Below are 20,801 nucleotides of genomic sequence, written 5' to 3' on the forward strand. Positions count from 1 at the left end.
CCTCTAGAGGGAGCTTGTCAAATTGTTGCTGCAGTTTACTTGGGACTTCACAGCTGCGAGATTAAGATCGTGGAAGCAGACAGCGACCTTGAACAAAAATGTGTTTGGAGGAAGTTTTGGTGCTTGCTTTCTGCAAGATGAGTGCTTTGCTGGAGCAGCTGCATGAGAAGATGGATTTGATGAATGAGAAGTTGGATTTGATGACTGTTGTAGTCAGGGAATGTGAACAAATAGGGAATACTGACGCAGAAATTATACAGAGACCAACTCAGGAAACTGGTTCGACTGTACAAATGCAAGGGCAGATGATAATGGAAGAGGTTGCGATAGTACCTCAAGCAATACAAATGGAGAGATTTGAGGCCCTGCAGGAGCATAAGCCGTTGTTTTGGAAGACTGAATTTGGAATGGGCCGGTGGGGGTCTGGAGCTGAGGAGGCTCTTAAACTTGGAGGGACTTTGAAATATGTTGTTAAATATTTTTTGGATTATATTGATGACTGTGGGGAGTGGGACTGTGGGGAATGGGCTGGTTTGATGAGGGGAGATGGAGATAATTATGGGCTGAAATCCCCCAGAGACCTACTCCTCAATGAGTATAAACAAGAAGATCTGCAGAAGGGGCTTGGAAGAGATTTAAGCGCCTCGGACATAAGACTACCAGGTTGATGGACTAAATGGAATGGACAGTAAGGACTGACATAACCCGAGACCAGGAAAAAGGGACGTTGGATGAAAATTGGAAAGTCTATAAAGAAAAAAATTTAATTTGGGGAATTAGTGTAAAATTAATGAATATTAGGGAAAATGTTGGAATGAAACTGTCTGGCTTTAGTAGAAATGATATGAGGAGTTATGTATAAATAAGCATTAAGTTTTAAGTTTCAAGGTGTTTTACGGTAAGATAAGGTTAAACAAAGTAACACAAATTTTTAGCAGTAATGTTATATAATAAGGTAAAATTGGATTATGAATAGGTGAGAATGTAAAGTTACAATATATTAAGATAAATTATTAAGATAAAAGCAAAAATGGAAAGGATTTGCTGAAACTGCTAATTGAATTAGAATACAAAAAAGGGAGGTGTGAGGAGGTCAGGGAAACAAGTAAATGAAAGACAAGACATGGAGAGATTGAAATGTTTTTAATTGTTTTTATTTTTCTGTATTTTGTATTTTGTATTTTGTATTTTTTCATTTTTGTAACATTTTCAAAACTTTAATACAGTAAATATTATTTTTTTAAAAAAAATAGAATCACTAGTTTGTCCCCAGTCACCTTCCACCAATCTTACAGAAGATGAGATTTAAAACAAACAAACCAAAAAAGGAGCTGAGGGTGTACCACCTTATGCTGAAGTACTGTACTTGCGGACCACTGTTTGTTAACAGCAAGAATGGTAGAGGAAATTAACCTAAAATTAGAAAAGGTAGTGTCCCTCCTGGCTGAGTTGGCGCTGTTGGCGACCCAGAACAGTCCTATTGCCACCCAAGAGTTTGGCTCTTAACAAGATCTTCAAACTCAGGGGTGCAGCTGTTCTTGTGCCAGAACCCGTAAAACCTCTTACAGAAAGAATAACAAACATGAAAACAGCAAACTAATCCTGCAAAGCTCTCAAGTAGTTCTTGATGTTTACACTTTTAATGGTCTGCTCCCTTTCTGGAATTCAATCGCAAGTGCAAAGCGAAATTTCAAACTGTTGCTAAACATCCAGCGCGACAATCTTACCACGGTAAACCTGCTTTCATTGGACTCTCAGCATTCTAGACCTTTATTATCATTCACTGATTCAGTTATTCCAAAACTACTTCTGAAATACAAGACCTGCCTACAAGATTATAAAATTATCTTGAGGCATGTTTTTAAAGACACAGAATTAAAGCCTTTACTGCCGAGTCGTCTGTGCAGTCAGACTGATTCCAATCAATCCAAGCCCTCATCATTAGCAGGCATTTGCCAAAGGTTTAAGGCACAAACCCCAGTGCCACTAAGGCAGGTTCTGGGTGGAGAATTTGGCCGAAACATCCCCCAGGACAGAAAACCTGAGTTTAATGGCCAAGCACACAAAGAATGCTTGCCCAACTCACCTGTGTCAAAAATCAGTTCTTCCACCAGGACTTCGGTAGATCTCGAAATCCACCACTCACCATCTTCACAGAAAACAGATCATCCATTGCCAGGCATTGCCCCACCCGGGGAAAGCGTTACACCAAGACTGCCAGAGACAGACTTAATTACTTTTGACTCCGATCCCCCGAAACCCACAAACAATTGAGCACTACTGCTGATGGCTGGCAATCTGGGCAAGTCTGTCAAACAACCCCAGAAAGAACAACACTTCAAACACCTCAAGAATGGTTGTGTTATAACAGAGACAGAGGGAGAGCTGACTACAATCTGCCATCCACAATGAAGCCAAATCGCCGGTGACAAGAGTAGCCTAAATATTATCTCATTGAACATAGCGGGTTGGGCCAACAAAGTAGGGGATGAGTCATTTCGCAAGTATATAACACGTTTCGATGTGATAATGTTGCAAGAAACCTGGGCAACTTTCAATATAGTCCTGGAGGGTTACTTTGCCCATGAAATTAAGGCCACTAAACTGTATGAGAAAGGACGTCCAAGGAAGGGCCTTGTGACACTGGTATCCACTTCCTTGACAACACAGGTTATTGAGTTTAAAGATTCAAAGCACTTGGCGCTGGGTATCACCTTGCATTCTGATTTTGCTTGGCTAATCTTTCTTTTGGGGACTTTCTCCAAGTCCATCTTTTGTCCACAGTTGACTATCCCTCTTTGATTAGGATTAATTCTTCTTTGGTCTTCTAGTTTCTTTCTGTTTCCGTTTGATTCCAAAATTATTGCCTCTCCTAACACTTTTTAGACAGATACCTCATTAATACATATATATCAGCTCACAGGTGAAAATTACGTGTACCTCGTTCTGAAGTTGTAATCAGTAATGTTTCAGTAGAGTAAAATCCCTTTGTTTACTTAAAAAATGTAACCTAAGCTGGTTTCAGTTGTGTTTACAAACCTGTTTCCTCTTCCCCAGCCGGGTCTCTCTCCTAACCCCTCTGCCCCTTAACTCCTTCAGCTTTGACCAGTGAGAGGGCCAACACCAGTAGCAGAGCCAGGGACAGGCTCACTCAATGGAATGTGGCTCGCTCCCTCCACCACCTGTCATAATGACACATAAAAAAGTCCCTTGCAGCATTAATACAGTGGGGGTAAATGTTTTCATTTTCAGTATGCAATCATTGCAGGGCTTTGGTGAGAAATTAGTATTTTCTTCCCACATTCATACATTCTGGAAATAAATAAGTGTGTTTCACATTGTTCCTTTCATCGTCTTATTATTAAGGTGTCTCCCTCGCCATTTCATCTTGACCCACACTTGAATAAACCTGCAAACAGGTGTGTGTTTACTCAGAAATTAGTCCTGGTATATTCTATGGGCCTTACACCTTTGTGTTTTTAGGATTGCTGCTGAAGATGTTGGATTAAGGAGACATGCTCATCACTTCTTGGCATTTATTAACCCATCGCACTCTCGAGTGACCACCATGAAAAAGGGCTGAGGGAAAAGCTATGGGGAGAGGGGCTGGCTTGGGACCATGGGCCTAGCCAAGGGGGCAGGGGGCAGGTGCCCACCTAAATCAATAAAATACTTAACTAACTGAGGTTCTGCCCTCCCTAACAAAAGCCTGCCCCCCCCAACAAAAATCCTGGCTACGCCCATGCCTGGGACTCAGTGGCCCCCATTGAATTCTATGGAACAAAATAAACAGGCTGCAATCTGGGGCACAGCTGAAAAGGACAGCAGTTGCTTCTCACTCCAGACCAGGGGTCTGCAACCTTTAAGACAAAAAGAGCCACTTGGACCCGTTTCCGAAGGAAAAAAAAAACTGGGAGCCGCAAAACTCGTCATTATAAAAATAACTTTTTTGTCACTTTTTTATTATTTCTTTGTTTGACCCCTCAGAATTACTCCTCCTCGTAGAAATAAACGTTAAATTAACAAGTTACCTTTTTTTGTGTGTGTGTTCTTCACTCCCCTTCAAAACAGTGACCAGCGTACATGCCCCCTTTCAATGCAGTGACCAGCGTACATGCCCCTTACAATGTAGCGGGCGGGCGGGAAAGTGACGTCGGGATAGTGCGTGACTAATGCACGCACCGCCCCCATGCGACGTCACAGCCAGTACAGCGCCCGCCACAGTGGGGAGTGTCGGGGCGCACAATGCACCTCCTCCCCTCGCTAGTATCCGCCCCGGAGCCGCGGCAAAGGTGTAAAAGAGCCACATGCGGCTCTGGAGCCGCGGGTTGCAGACCCCTGCTCCAGACACTTGATTCTGCATACACACATTTTAGTCTAGAATCAATGGAGTCTGAGTGCTGGTGTGTGTTTTTAAATGTACAGGCAGCGACTATTTTACGTGCATCGATTGAGGTGTGACCGTCAGACACTCATCTCTGTGGACCTGGAAGTGGCCCAAAAAGGGGGTGGAACGAGACAGGGGCAGAGCAGGGTGGGAGGTCATGAAGAGTCGAACACAACTAAATGACTAAACAACAACAACAAATTTTAACATCACAATTAACAGGATTATTTGATATGATTTGTGTGCTAAAATGTTTTCTTTTGGATTTGAGAAAGATAAAGATTCTTGTATTACTTATATTTGCAATTTATACTTATACTTATATTTGCAATTTATGTCAAGTTTTGTGCTTTTTATTTTTTTCGACAACACATCTGCTTTTGAAAATTGAAGTTAGCATGGGTGGGGGTACACGCTGTTAGCCTTGACTAGAGTGTAAAATAGCCTGCCATTGGCACTGCTTGGTAGTTGCTCTGTGATGCAGAATAAGGGCAAGCTAAAAGTTTTGCTGCCTTATGGCAACCTTAGCTAGTGCTGCCAGCTTTTTTTTTTCTATCGGGACTTTTGTTCCATAAACAGTGGCTTGACAAGCAGAAGTTCAGCTGTTGTACCTTCCAGCTACCTGGAGATAAATATTGGGGGGACCTACTGCCTGACATGCAGCTGTTAAAAGCAAAGTCGCATCCCCAGGAAACAAGGTGACAACTTCAGGAATGGTGAGAAAACAGCAGTGATCCCTGAGTTGCAGTTCCACTAGGAGCAGGTGGACCTAATTACTTTTATAACCAATTAAGGTACACTTGTAAAGGTCTCCTTCAGCTCCGGAGGTTATTTATGGCTAGTAAACTCTAGAGAGATAGATGAATTACTTTGGGTATTTTTTTTTCAGCCAGAAACAGGTCAGCTCTGCAAAGGGACCAGTGATTAGCTAAAAGAAACTGTCCTTATAATTGGAAGCTGTGGAGTAGAATATTTCTGTGACTGTTTGCTTGTCTGAGGTTTCATATTATACCCTTAACACATAATTGAAGCATATTATTTCCTTCAGATAACTCTGGGTCCTGTAGTTAGTTAAGGGTTTGTGGGTATTGTAACTCATTGAGGGTAAACTACGGTTCCCAGGGGTTTTGAGGGGGGTGGGTATGCTTTAAAGTACATTGTGTATATCAGTTACACAAGAAAGCTCACATGGATGAACTGCAGTCAGTTTGTGAGTCAGGAAACTGAGAAAGCTCCCATACAATCAGGTACATCACAGTGCTGAAGCAACTGAAAAATAAATCTATAAATCCCAAGATACTTCCCTCCCCTATTTCTATTAAACTCTTAAAACCACAGGACCTCTGCTGTGGGTCTGAAGCTAGCAATCCATTATCCTTCAAAATAAATGAAGGCGGTTTATGTGGCTTTGTAATTCTGAGAACATATTCTACAAGTGCCATGGAAACATTAGCTTGTATAAGTGATTTTACATTATGCTGTGGTACCATAAGCTTTACAGAAGCAAGAATCACTAAGCTCAATGTGATTTTCTCTCAGTCAAGTAAGTGCAGAAGTACAGACTGAAACCTTTCTCTTATAGCCTCAGGGGGCATCAACATTTGATAAGTCTGTAGGTGTTTCTTGGGCTGCTCATGTGTGTGTGTTTTTAATAAGCATTTTCAGGCTTGTATACTTTACTGCAGGCATAGGCAAACTCGGCCCTCCAGATGTTTTGAGACTACAATCCCCATCATCCTTGACCACCGGTCCTGTTAGCTAGGGATAATGGGAGTTGTAGTCCCAAAACATCTGGAGGGCTGAGTTTGCCGATGCCGGCTTTAGTGTAACTAAGGAGACCCTGAGTATGCAGAAATCTCTCCGCTGTTTTTTGGTGGTCCCATTTCGCTTCCAAGCTCTGGGTGGGGAACTTTTGGCACTCCAGATTTCACTGAACTACAACTCTCATGACCCCCGGGCATCAGCTATGCTTGCTGGGAAGAGTTGCTGTTCAGCAACAACTGGAGAGCCACAGGTTCCCCACACCTGTAATGTGCAGTTAACCATGCAATTGTGCCATTAGTGGAAAGTAGTGGGGCCTGTAACAAAATGTTGCAATGTGGGGTGCTGCTGTCAAGGTCCAGGAGTCTGTATTTTTCTGTCCCTGACAGTCAGTCATCAACACAGTCCACTGGGCTCCCTTGGCATGCATTTACCTCCCTGGGCAGTTTGGCGCATGATGCGCCTTCCCCTTAGGGTTTTCCTCCTGAATAATTGTACTTCTGCAAATCCTGGAGTTCACCCCAAACCTGCTGATATTGTCCTCTTCTAGCTACATAAGGGCTGGAACTCAGAGATCACTTACAGTACACATTTGTTTATTTCATAACATTTATTACCACTTGATTGTAAAAACAAAAAAACACCACACACCCTCAAAGCAAATTATATATGATGACAATTCTTTTGTAAGAATAAAATGTGTCTTCCTCAGGCCTGAAGCACAGGGCAAAGTAAGAAGTGGCCTCAAAATTTATTTGCATTTTATTATATAGCATCCCTTCCTTATATTAACCTGGGAGTTGAAATTTCCTTCCAGATGATTGTTGCTCTCAGAGTTCACACTTCACTTGCAATTCCCTTGCAGATCACTTTGCATCTGGGCCACTTCAACATGGCCCCACATTCTCCCCCCACTAGCTGCCTCAGGAAGATTAAAAAAAAAAAAACATGCTCCCATGATGCTTTGTCCATCTCCCAACATTTCACAGATGAGAGTGGTGTTCTTATGCATTTGTAAAATCTTATTCTCACCCCCTTGTGGGATTGGAGTATGCGTTTGTTTTGTTCTTGTTCTTCTTATATATTTTGTGTTCTTATTTTGTATTTTGATGCTGTGAACCTTCCCAAGATCTTCAGATGAAGGGCAGTACAGTAGTACCTCAGGTTAAGTATTTACTTCGTTCCAGAGGTCCGTTCTTAACCTGAAACTGTTCTTAACCTGAAGCACCACTTTAGCTAATGGGGCCTCCTGCTGCTGCCGCGCCACCAAAGCCCAATTTCTGTTCTCATCCTGAAGCAAAGTTCTTAACCTGAAGCACTATTTCTGGGTTAGCGGAGTCTGTAACCTGAAGCGTATGTAACCTGAGGTACCACTGTATACAAATTTAATAACAACAACAGTAACAACAGCAGCAACAATAATAATTACACTCACACATACATGATATGTTCCTTAATGGTCTCTTGCCTACTGTACTCAATTGTTGTGAAATAGGTAAAGGGACCCCTGACCGTTAGGTCCAGTCGTGGCCGACTCTGGGGTTGTGGCGCTCATCTTGCTTTATTGGTCGAGGGAGCCGGCGTACAGCTTCTGGGTCATGTGGCCAGCATGACTAAGCCACTTCTGGTGAACCAGAGCAGCACACGGAAACGCCGTTTACCTTCCCGCTGGAGTGGTACCTATTTATCTACTTGCACTTGACGTGCTTTCGAACTGCTAGGTTGGCAGGAGCAGGGACTGAGCAACGGGAGCTCACCCCGTCGCGGGGACCTTCTGATCGGCAAGCCCTAGGCTCTGTGCTTTAACCCACAGCGCCACCCGCATCCCTGTTGTGAAATAGGCATCATCTTTTAGCGAACACTCCAATAGCCCCCACTCACAGACTCAATTCCTAGAGGCCACGGGAAGGAGACCACAATCTGGAGAACTTCGCTATGTGTGAGTGTGCGTGCACACACTAACGACAATTTTATAAAAAGATATTGCCCAAAGGCAAAACAGAGACAAAACAGAGACTGTGATTCATTCATCAAGATAATACAGACTCTGCTTAAGAGACAATACTTTAGTGATTGAATCTGTCAGATTGTGTACAAAGATGATTGTACCGTGTCATTGCAATGGACACCTATATAATCAGTTCGGGAAGCGCTGCTAGCCTTTGTCTGCAGAGTCTTTGGAATTAGGTACACAGTCATACTTCATGGATGACTTCTGCCAGCCATCTGCTAACCTGGTGGCCAGCCCAGCTGTGCTCACTGGGACAGATGAGAGCTGGGGCCCAGAACATTTGCAGGCCAGCTGGCTGGGCAAAAGCCGCCTTATGTTCTGCTGGGTTGCATGGATGGGATGTGAGCTTAAAGTTGTATTTCATGCTGCTGAAATATGATGTCTTTTTTATCTGGTTTGGAAATGACTATGGTATCATTCTTTATTGGTATAAGAAGGTACGAGACAATACAGACCGATATACATTACAGTGGTACCTCAGGTTAGAGATGCTTCAGGTTACAGGTGCTTCAGGTTACAGACTCCGCTAACCCAGAAATAGTACCTCGGGTTAAGAAGTTTGCTTCAGGATGAGAACAGAAATTGTGCGGCGGCAGTGCAGTTCTTAACCCGAGGTACCACTGTACTTGGGAACTTAACAAGATTTGTATTCCTTGTTGGATTACGTAGCAGTAGTTTAGTGTTTGTTTTTATGCCTGCTTGTTTTTATTACCTATATGCATAAGTGAGGTATATAATAATAAATAATAATAATAATCTTTTTATTTATATCCCGCCCTCCCCAGCCGAAGCTGGGCTCAGGGCAGCTAACAACAATAAAATAATACAACATTCTAAAATCATTTCATTATAAAATTAATTCAAATCAAATTGATGGCAACCATTGGGCTAGAGTTCTGTGAAGATTGCCAAAGGAGGGAGTCAGGCTGTGCCGTGGTCAAAGGCCTGGTGGAACAGCTCTGTGGAAAGATGTCAAGTCCCACAGGGCCCTAATCTCTTGTGGCAGAGCGTTCCATCAGATCGGAGCCACAGCCGAAAAACCCTGGCTCTGGTTAAGGCCAGCCTAAACCCTCTGTGGCCTGGGACCTCCAAGATGTTTTTTTTTGAAGACCGTAAGTTCCTCTGTGGGACATACCAGGAGAGGCGGTCCCGCAGGTACGAGGGTCCTAGGCAGTATAGGGCTTTAAAGGTTAAAACCAGCACCTTAAACCTGATCCTGTACCCCACCGGGAGCCAGTGCAGCAATAATAATGGAGTAGTATGGAATGTTACAGGACATGTTGTGCTCTTTACGGGGTAGTTTGTTTACCGTTGGTCCCCATCTTGCACCCAGCTGTCATCCATGGCTCCTAGAAACTGTCAGCATATGACAGTCCACACCCTAGGAAATGGTTTGGACTGGACAGCTAAACCAGGTGAGGGAAGCCAATGGATCTCAAACCCTCCATGAGTTAGGGACTTGGCCTGCATTCGACGACAAGCACTGATGGATTGAGTGGACAAGACCAATAGTGGATCCAACGGTCAAGAAGGCAATTTCTGCATGTGCCACAGAGGGAAGTGAGAGGCAGATGGGGATTGTCAACCTGGGAAAGTAGCCCACTTAGGAGAAGGAAAACTCCGATCTTAAACGTCCATTGCCTTTGGAGATATCTTCGGGAGAAGACAAGGCTAAGGAGTAAACCGTACACAAATCCTGAGTGGAGTCCCTAAGATGGTTGGATAGCAGCTTGTACATCTCCTTCCAGCAATATATTGCTCTGCTTTCCTTTGGACCATATCAGTGAAGCCCGGGACCTCCATACACACTGCTCAGGCTTGCACCCCAGAGAGGTCACTTTGGTGCCGCTAACACAACAGTTTGACTTCACCCCTGGAGGCATACTCCATTGTACAAACCAGAGACAAACCAGCAACAGATGTGGCTAAAATCCTGGTGGCTGAGCCCACGAGCCTGCCCCTTTATATAGACCTAGAGTAGGCTAGCAGCTTTCTGTCCAGGCTGCTTCAACAAGCTGTGTCCCTATGCGGTCCTTGGCCACCAAATGCTTCATTCTTCCTATGGCCTGGCCTGCACAATATAATCCCTGCTTAAAATGATTTTTTTAATTATTCAGGAAACTCACCTGTGTGTAGTGTTCCTGCACCATATGTCAGTTTAAATCATTAATTTGGGGCTATTCCAGAGTAGGATTCAATTTAGATTGTGCCACAAACCTACTTTGCCTCCCCCCCCCCACAAAAAAACCTCCAGACTTTTTTTTTTTGCAAGAAGGAAAGTGACTAGAAAGGATGGAGGGGGGATTGTTTTGATGCAACATTATCTAACTTCTTTGCAAACAAATTAGGATGAACTCTCAATAAACTGGTCATCTGGAAATGCCATTAGTTCAATAGGGTGTGAACTGAGCTTTCTTTCATTTTATGCCATTCAAAGGTGCAATACCCCACCCATCTCACATTCTCTGCAGGAAATGAAGAACCGGGGAGAATCTGGGTGGGCTGGTCAGTCAACTCCTGTGCATTAATTACACCTAATTTCTAAAGCTACCCCAGAAAATAAGGTGTGAGTGATTAAAATACCTGAGCTTTGTTTGTTGGAACACTTTGCCATGCATAATCTTGTTTTTCAAAGTTCAGCTGCAACCCAGATTCTGCTGCTTTAAAAGCAGATGTATTTGGAACAGAACTCACAATCTGCATAGCCGTCTTCTAAGAAAAATGAGTTGCAGCTGAATTTATCCTCTGCGTCACTCACTGTTGCAAATACCGACATTTTCAGTAAAGGAGTCTGAAGAACTTAGGAAAATAGTATTGACAAGAGATGAAGCTCCAGGACTTCTTGACAAGTTAAAAATTAACAAATCTCTGGCTCTGGATTATATTCACACAAGAGGTCTTTAAAAGCTCAAACATGAACTTGCTGATCCAACAAATATAAGGGCTACTCTCTGCAATAAACCCAAATGCTTTGCTCCCGTTACCCTGGGCACATAACTTCCTCCTCCTAGAATGGTGTGTGTGTGTGTGTGTGTGTCAGTCAGTGTCAGCTGCTTGCCAATTTATTTTAGGAGGAGGTCAGACAGACTGCGTAAGAGCTTCGGCACTGTGCCCCTGGTACAATGGCCTCGCTACATTAGTGTCACCGTGATTCGCTGGCACAGGGAGATTTTGGTTCTGATCGGGGTGGACTTTGTTCATCTTTCGTAATATGGCACCATGTGCAAGGCCAAAATTCGGCGTCCCCAAATGCACCTTCTCGATTATGGCTGTTTTCAATTTTGAGCCCCCTCAGCTCAGTGCCCTGTGCAGGGGAGCTGCCCACACCGCCCTAAATCCGACACTGTTCTGATCCTATGCTGCAACGGGAGGGTGGGCAGGCAGACAGACAAGTGGGAGAACAGCAACAACATGGGACCTTGAATTGAGATAATAAAGAAGCACTTGGGAGTTTTTGTTACAAGAAATTAGCAAATAAAACTAACAAGGTATCTATGTAAGTGAATGCAAAGATACTAAGAAACACAAGTTTAGAAAAGAAAAAGGCCCGTTCAATAATGACATGCAGAAATATTGTGCAATTTCCAGGAATTGAGAGATTACAGGAAGAAGAAGAAGAAGAGTTTGGATTTGATACCCCGCTTTATCACTACCCGAAGGAGTCTCAAAGCGGCTAACATTCTCCTTTCCCTTCCTCCCCCACAACAAACACTCTGTGAGGTGAGTGAGGCTGAGAGACTTCAGAGAAGTATGACTGGCCCAAGGTCACCCATCAGCTGCATGTGGAGGAGCGGGAAGCGAACCCGGTTCACCAGATTACGAGTCCACCGCTCTTAACCACTACATCACACTGGCTTCCTTTCCACTGAAAAGCACTAGTTTGTCACAGGATAGCTATGAAATTCTTAAAATTGTAATGACTGGAGGTGCAGGAAACAATGGCAGATTTGAGGTGTTGCCACTCATTTTCTGACACCTGGGCGCCAGCCATCTCTCTGAGGGCCTTGCCCTTAAAAAACTAAAGTCCTTCCTGGTAGAAAACTAAGGCACCAACGTGAAAGGTTCTGATGTTCTGGCTTACTGCATGTAGCTTGAATGCTCATTATTTAACCGGGGACAACAATTCAAAAAGATGCCCTCCGCCCTACAGTTCACAGTACTAAAACCGAGAACACGACTGCCTCGGTCTACCCACCTCGTTCAGAGCAATGTGCACATTCGCACGTGCTTGTCTCGAACCCAGAACAAGCAGCCAGCAACCCATACACACGCGAGGATTTAGCGCCAGACCTGCCTGCCGGCGCGCACTCAAAGTCACCGCCAGGGGGCGCGCTAGATAAGCCGGGCAAACGCGTGTACACGAAGAGCGCATGAATAGGTTGTGTGAACGCAGCCTTCCCTGCACCAAATCCTCCAAAGTCTGCCCAAGAAAGATCTTAAATTATTTTTGTATGCCACAACTGCTGCTAGTATTTTGTTAGCTAAAAAGTGGAAAACCCAAGAATTTCCAACGATAGAAGAATGGCAGATGAAGATGATGGGTTTTTCGGAGCTAGCCGACCTAACCGCAAGAGTCCGCGTTCAGAAGGAGGAGGAATATCAGGAAGAGTGGGTTAAATTTAATGATTATTTAGTTAAATATGTTAAGTTAAATTAACTGAAAACAGCTTGCAGATGCTTAATTGGCTTAGGATTTTATTTCAGTTAAGTGATGAATTAATATGTTTAATTTCATAATGTGAAGATCTAAGGATGTTAATGTTTAAGTTAAATTTTATAAGAACTGTGATTTGGAAAACCGTTAAAAGGACATGCAATGAAATTCAACCGAGGGGAAGCGAGGAAGTCACTTAACAATGTTAATAAGTGTGATTTTTAATAAGGCTATGATTTATGTTTGTTTGTCTTATTTGTTTGTTTGTTTATTTGATTGTTTGTTTATAATGTTGTGAAAACTAATAAAAAAATTTGGGGGGGTGGGAAATCCTCCACAGTCAGCCATCCGGCTTAGGGAGGTTCAAGGCGGGTTTGCTTTCAGGGTGAGCGTGGCGGAGCCTCCTCGCAGCCTCCGGGAGACTTGGCAAAGCAAGGGCTCCAGGTCGCGGGTTTCCTCCAGGGGGAGGAGGAGGAGCTCCCCAAGCGGAGCCACCGCCCTCCGCCGCGGGGAAAGGCGGAGTCCCAGCCTGACATCACAATTCCCCTCCCCTCCGCGCCGGGCAAGGACGGCAGGCAGGCAGGCAGGCAGGCAGGCGGCTGCGGAGCGCCTGGGCGCCTTTGTAGCGGTGCCGTCGCTTCCCCGGCCTGCCGAGCGCGCCGCGATGCTGCGCCCTCGGATGCGGCGCTCGGAGCAGCACTGAGGGCGCGCACCATGAAGGAGCTGCCCGGCGCCTCGCTGCAGAAGGCTTGCCGCCTGCTGGTCATCTTCTGCGTCCTCCACCTCCTGGCCGTCGTCTTCTACTGCTTGGCCGGCAGCACGCTCAGCTTCCAGTGGAGCCTGGAAGCGGCGGCGCCCCGCGGCCCGGCGCCCTCTCGGAAAGACCCCGCGGCCGCGGCGCCCAATGCCTCCAAGCCGGACGCCTCTTGCCCCGAGCCTTCTCCGCATCTGGGTAAGTCCCGGGCTCGGCCGGCCTCTCGCCCTCCAGCTGGCGCCCTCGTGTTCCCCCCACCCACCCTCTCCATCGCCAGCCCCGACGGCCCTTTGCCCAACACGCTGCCGTCGCGGGTCCCCCCCCCATCTCCTTAGCCTCTCTCCTCCTGAACCCCACGCGCTTCCCCGGCTCTTCCTCCCAGCCCCCCACTTTCTCCCCTCCCCTTTCCTGCTTCCTCGACGGCCCGTCCTTCTTTCGGAAGCCTCTTCTCAACCCGGGCGCGGATTCGCGTGCGCCTCTCCTTTCCCTTTTATACTATCCCTTTTTTCTTTCCTTTGGATTAAACGTAGCGGAACTTTCTCCAGGATAATAAACAGCTAGCGCGCTAGGGATTCTTCCCTAGTATGGCTTGTTACACAAACTGGGCAATGGCTTGGTCTCAACCGTCTGAAAACGGCGAGCAAGCTTTTGAGTTCTCCAGAGTTCTTCGTCGGGCTAAATAGTACATGAAACGCGGGGGGTGGGTCTGCCGAGGAACACAATGCCCCATAGCTTTTGTATCCCTTGTAAAATGGGTGAAGAGCGGCATCTTTTACCCCATAAAGTCTGTCTGCGCTCTTATTTGGAAGGGGGGCCCAGCGGAGCTAAGCGGGACCTCTGCGTAAATACGCACAGGATCGGACTGCGTGGCTGCTTAGCGCCATTGCTCACTTGCGCGCAGGGAACTTCCTTTGAGTTCAGTGGGACTTGGGCTGAAGTAAGCGTGCTTCGAAATGGGCTGTTGCTCATAACTTCCTCTTCTGCTACAGCCACCCCTTTCCTCCCTCAAAACTCCCCCCACCTTTCCGGAGTCGCTCTTGGATAGCTCTAAATCTGTCTTGCTGAAGTGCAACTAAACAGTCCCACAGTGCAACTTCTGACAATGTTTGTGAAAGGAATATAAGTGGATGGATCACATGTGCCACGTTGCTGAAGAGGCACTTCTTCCTCGCCCCTAGACAAACATGTTCTCTCCCCTTACTGAAGGAGACGTGTCGCTGGTTTAACTTTTTAATTTTATCCGTGGACAGCTTTCTGTTGTTTTTTTTAATACATATTTATTAAAGTTTTTGAATAAAAATGCATAAATAATCAACATTACTTATATTATAACATAGTTTCATCACTTCTTTGGACTCCCCCGCGTCTCACGCTCACACTTACATCATTACAGAAAAAAAAAAATTTTCAAGCAAATTACCCACTTGCTTACAGTCTTATCTCCGCTCATTTAAATAAAATCTAACAATTCTCCAATAAATTTATATTTCCTTAATCTCACTTATCGTCAAAATCAGATCTAATTCAGTGGTAGGCTATTGCTTATGATCTAGCATCCTTCTTAACATTCAACCAAATTACAATATTTTTGTAAATAAATCTTGAATTTCCTCCAGTCCTCCTCAACCCTCTCTTCTCCCAGGTCTCGGATTCTACCAGTCATCTCGGCCAGTTGCATATAGTCCATCAGCTGCATCTGCCACTCTTCCAGTGTGGGTAAATCTTGAGTTTTCCAGCTCTTAGCGATGAGTATCCTTGCTGCCGTTGTTGCATACATAAAAAATGTTCGGTCCTTCTTTAACACCTTCTGGCCGACAATACCCAGAAGGAAGGCCTCTGGTTTCTTAGTGAAGGTATACTTAAATACCTTTTTCAACTCATTATATATCATTTCCCAGAAGGCCTTCACTTTAGGGCAAGTCCACCAGAGGTGAAAGAATGTACCTTCATGTTCTTTACATTTCCAACATTTATTATCAGACAAATGGTATATTTTGGCGAGTTTAACTGGGGTCATGTACCATCTGTATATCATTTTCATTACATTTTCCTTCAGAGCATTACATGCAGTGAAGTTCAGCCCAGTGGTCCACAACCTTTCCCAGTCCTCAAACATAATATTATGCCCAATGTCCTGAGCCCATTTTATCATAACCGATTTAACCATTTCGTCTTGTGTATTCCATTTTAACAGCAAGTTATACATTCTTGATAATACCTTAGCCTTTGGTTCTAACAATTCTGTTTCCAACTTCGATTTCTCCACCTGGAACCCTACCTTTTTATCATTTTTAAAGACTTCTTTAATCTGAGCGTAATGTAACCAGTCTCGCACTTTATCCTTCATTTTCTCCAAACTCTGCAATTTCCAATTGTCTCCATCTTTTTCTAATATTTCCCAATATTTTGGCCATTTGACCTCCATATTGGGTTTTTTTCGGGCCTTAGCTTCCAGCGGTGAAAGCCACCTTGGAGTTTTATTCTCCAATAAGTCTTTATATTTTGTCCAGACATTATCCGTGGACAGCTTTCTGGACCCGCCACAGAACCCTGTGAGCAATCTCCATTTCTGTATTGTTCTGGATCTTTCCCGCTGGAAAGAGAGCGAACCTCTTTAGCAAGTGTGCCAAAAGTGGTCCAGCGTATGGCATATTGCCACGCTAGTGTGCACTGCTATAATATCCCCCTGCCTTTCATCTGCTGAACCAGGAACCAGCAGAAATGCAGGCCTCAGTCTGCTCCATAGCTGGGCCAGTGGGCATGCAAAGCTACCTACACTTGCTGCAACACCTCCATGTTAATACAGTTTGCTTTGTTCATTATTAATTTTGCAGATTTATAAACTGCCTCCCTGAAGTTGTGTACAGTAAGTTTATAACCTAGTCATATTTTCTTTCTACCATTGTAGCCTCCGCCTCCTCGGAATAGTTTGTTAGACATCATTTAGGAGCCAAACAACTCAGGGGATGCGCTAACCCAGTGGATATGTTTCCTTTGAATAAATGATCCCTACGCAGCAGCAACAGGAACTATGTTTCTGTAATGTTCTTGCTCTCACCTGCCCACATTTCTGCATTCAGTTTTAATCTTAAGGGTGATTGCCACACCCTAGCATCACTATGCATGCCATGGGTGAGCATGCTGGTGTCTCAGGAAAAACAAGTCAGAAGCTTCTCGGAATTGCTAGAGTTAGGTTTGCAGTTTTGGGGGTACGTGTCCAAATGGTACAGTGGTGCCTCGCAAGACGAAAAGAATCCATTCCGCGATTCTCTTCGTCTAGCGGTTTTTTCGTCTTGCGAAGCAAGCCCATTGACAGCTTAGCGGATTAGCGCTATTAGCGGTCTAGCGGCTTTTAGCGATCAGCTGTTAAGCGGCTTATCAGCAGAACAGCTGATAAGCAGATTAGCGGCTTAGGAAAGGGGGGGCGAAAAAAACCCACGGGAACTCGCAAGATTTTTTCGTCTTGCGAAGCAACCCCATAGAGAAATTCGTTTAGCGAAGCGCCTCCAAAACGGAAAACCCTTCGTCTAGCGGGTTTTCCGTCTTGCGAGGCGTTCGTCTTGCGGGGCACCACTGTATTTGTTCCAGTTCTAATATCAAGGGCTGTCTTAAGCATACGTGGCAACGGGGTGCAAAGATCCACCCTGCACCTCCCCCAGGTTGCCCAGTCCCAGGTGCGCAGGAGGGCGGAGCCAGCCAGCCGCCTCAGTGTCTGACTGGCTCAGTTGCCCCCAAACTCACGACACAAAGCCACCCGCTGTGGCGCTCCGACCAAGGGGCAGGCTCTTCCCCAGACTCAACTCTTGGGCCCTGGACTCTCGGCCTGGCACCCCTGAGAGCCCGGCGCCCAGGTGCCCTGCACCCCTAGCGCCTATGGGTAAGACGGCCCTGCTAATATCTTTAACATCCACGTTGCTGTTTCTGTTTATATTCACTTCTGTGGAATATTTCCCTGACCATCATGCATGTGTCCTGGATGTTCCTTTAGCTCAAGGGTGGCAATCCGGTTTTGGTTTGGGTGCTGCATTCACCCTCCTCAGCTGAGCTGTACAGATCAGCTTCAAAGGAGCTATTACAGCTCCCTGCTCATCAAATGAATGATCTGATTGCTAGAGGGCAGAAGATTTGCTCACTGAGCTAGGCCATGGGCATAGGTAAAGGGTAAAGGGACCCCTGACCATTAGGTCCAGTCGTGGCTGACTCGGGTTGCGGCGCTCATCTCGCTTTACTGGCCGAGGGAGGCGGCGTACAGCTTCCGGGTTATGTGGCCAGCATGACTAAGCCGCTTCTGGCGAACCAGAGTAGTGCATGGAAACGCCGTTTACCTCCCCACCGGAGCGGTACCTATCTATCTACTTGCACTTTGACGTGCTTTCGAACTGCTAGGTTGGCAGGAACAGGGACTGAGCAACGGGAGCTCACCCCGTCGCGGGAATTCGAACCGCCGACCTTCTGATCGGCAAGTCCTAGGCTCTGTGGTTTAACCCACAACGCCACGCATGTCCCAGCCATGGGCATAGCCAGGATTTATTGGGGGGCAGGCTTTATGTTAGGGGGGCAGAACTGAGTTATCTGTGATGCAATTGGTCAGTTAAGTATTTTTTTTGATTTGCTTGATTTGGGGGGGGGGGGACAGCTGCCCCCTGGCTTCACCCATGACCTAGGCTGATACGTTTGAACTTTTCTGCTCAACCCACTTAATTCCTCCCCCCTTTTGCTGCTACAAAAACCAGCAGCCTTCCTCAGCCTCGGCCCTCCAGATGTTTTGAGACTACAGTTCCCATCATCCCTTCCCACTGGTCCTGCTAGCTAGGGATCATGGGAGTTGTAGGCCAGAAACACCTGGCGGGCCAAGGTTGAGGAAGCCTGTCCTAGAGGGTCTGGGGGGGAAATGGATTGCTCTCTCTGTGGGGCTCATTGGGCCCCCTGGCTATTTAAGCAGTCATTTTGTAAGTTTTTCAGATATTGTCCATGCTGAATATTTGTCCCCGTACCCCAACCCCAGAAACTGTGTTTTTCCTTAGCAAGTGCTTGAATTTGTTGCCTCTCCTTTCTTAGAGTTACTTTTTTTTTTTAATGCCCCATGTACAGTTACAATATGAATAGGATAGATACTGTGTGAGGAAATGTATATAATACAAATAGGATAGAAACACTGTTTTAAAGAGAGAGAGAGAGAGAGAGAGAGAGGAGGAAATGTATACCGTGGTACCTCGGGTTACATATGCCTCAGGTTACATATGCTTCAGGTTACAGACTCCGCTTCAGGATGAGAACAGAAATTGAGCTCCAGTGGCGCGGCGGCAGCAGCAGGAAACCCCATTAGCTAAAGTGGTGCTTCAGGTTAAGAATAGTTTCAAGTTAAGAACGGACCTCTGGAACGAATTAAGTTCTTAACCCGAGGTACCACTGTACATTAAAAGAAACAAGAGCCCCATGCCAGATTCTAGATTTTCTCGACCCATTTCAAATAGGTTTTAGGCCTGGTTTTGGCACAGAAACTGCTTTCGCCGCCTGTATATGATCTCTATCAGGAGAGGGACTGGGGAAATGTGTCTCTGTTAATTCTCCTTGACCTCTCGGCAGCTTTCGATACCATCGACCATGGCATTCCTTTGGAGCAGCTGTCCGAGTTAGAGGTGGGTGACACCCAGAGGATGTTGCCTGGGGAGTGTTCTTCAGTGGGGTTCCTCAGGGTTCAGTTTTATCCCCTGTGCTATTTAACATCTATACGAAACTGCTGAGTGGGGTTATCTGGAGGTTTGGAGTACATTGTCAGCAATATGTCGATGACACACAGTTCTGCTTCTCCTTTACGTCTGCAGGTGAGGCAATGGAAGTGCTGGACCAGTAGATTGGAAGAAGTTTAAAGACTATTTGCAGAAATATTGTAAAATTAAGGAATGTTAGAATGATATTGGATAGAAATTAAGCGGTTTTCAGCTGTAATGTATAAAAGATATGGAAAATAAGGTTTTGAAATAATCAAAAGAATCAGTGGTGAGGATTTGCTGAACAAACAAATTGAATTGGAATATAAGAAAGGGAGGTATGAGGAGGTCTGGAAAAAAAGTCAAAAGAAAATAAGTAAATGGAAACTTTATGTGTTTTTAAATTGCTTTTATTTTTTGTATTTTTGTATTCTTGTTTTTCTTTTCTTTTTGTCTTACAATGTATTATTTTTGAAATTTTTAATAAATAAAAAGGTAAAGGTACCCCTGCCCGTACGGGCCAGTCTTGACAGACTCTGGGGTTGTGCGCCCATCTCACTTAAGAGGCCAGGGGCCAGCGCTGTCCGGAGACACTTCCGGGTCACGTGGCCAGCGTGACATCGCTGCTCTGGCCAGAGCCAGAGCCGCACACGGAAACGCCGTTTACCTTCCCGCTGGTAAGCGGTCCCTATTTATCTACTTGCACTTGGAGGTGCTTTCGAACTGCTAGGTTGGCAGGCGCTGGGACCGAGCAGCGGGAGCGCACCCCGCCGCAGGGATTCGAACCGCCAACCTTTCGATCGGCAAGTCCTAGGCGCTGAGGCTTTAACCCACAGCGCCACCTGCGTCCCTTTTAATAAATATCTTATAATAATAATAAAAAAAGGAAGTGCTGGACCAGTGTCTTGCCTCAATAGTGGATTGGATGAGAGCCCACAAACTGAAGCTCAGTCCGGATAAAACTGAGGCACTGTTAGTGGGTGGATCGCTAGACCAGATGGCTGGGAGTTGGCCTGCTCCTGATGGGGTTACACTTTATCTGAAGGAGCAGGTACATCGCTTGGGGGATACTCCTTTGCTGTCACTTGATGCTCAGATGGCCTCAGTGGCACTGAGCACCTTCCATCAGGTTTGGCTGGTGGCCCAGTCATGCCCCTATCTGGGCAGAGATAGCCTAACTACTGTTGTCTATGCTCTGGTAACCTCTAGGTTAGATTGCTGCAGTGCGTTCTACATAGGGCTGTCTCTGAAGATGGTTCAGAAACTCCAGCCAGTGGCCAGGTTTATCGCTGGAGCAAAAAGTTTTGAACATAGTTTTGTTCTGACACTTTTGCAGGTCTTTTCATGGCTCAAGATGCAGCAGCTGTGACTTTGTAAGCCTTGGTTGAACCTGATTCCAACCCTCCATGTTGTTGTGGGATATGGTGCTTTTTATTGGTTGAAATCTGATTTATTGTTTCAATTGTATGTTTGTTTCGTTAGCCACCCCGGGAGCAGCAGCTGGGAAGGGTGGGGTATGAATT

General features: G+C 45.5%; 1 protein-coding gene and 1 long non-coding RNA gene across 2 annotated transcripts in view; both read left to right on the forward strand.

Annotated features, from left to right (window-relative positions):
* Nucleotides 1-20,801, forward strand: part of LOC307206634 — a 153,280-nt gene that overhangs the window by 82,081 nt on the left and 50,398 nt on the right. The window lies entirely within an intron of this gene.
* Nucleotides 13,408-20,801, forward strand: part of B4GALT1 (beta-1,4-galactosyltransferase 1) — a 57,792-nt gene continuing 50,398 nt past the window's right edge. Inside the window, exon 1 of the mRNA XM_079959706.1 lies at nucleotides 13,408-13,765. Coding sequence (XP_079815832.1) covers nucleotides 13,528-13,765 — 238 coding nt within the window. The 5' untranslated portion in view covers nucleotides 13,408-13,527. The remainder of the gene's footprint in view (nucleotides 13,766-20,801) is intronic.

This window comes from Podarcis cretensis (assembly GCF_951804945.1).
Source record: "Podarcis cretensis genome assembly, chromosome: 17".
Classification (NCBI taxonomy): domain Eukaryota; kingdom Metazoa; phylum Chordata; class Lepidosauria; order Squamata; family Lacertidae; genus Podarcis; species Podarcis cretensis.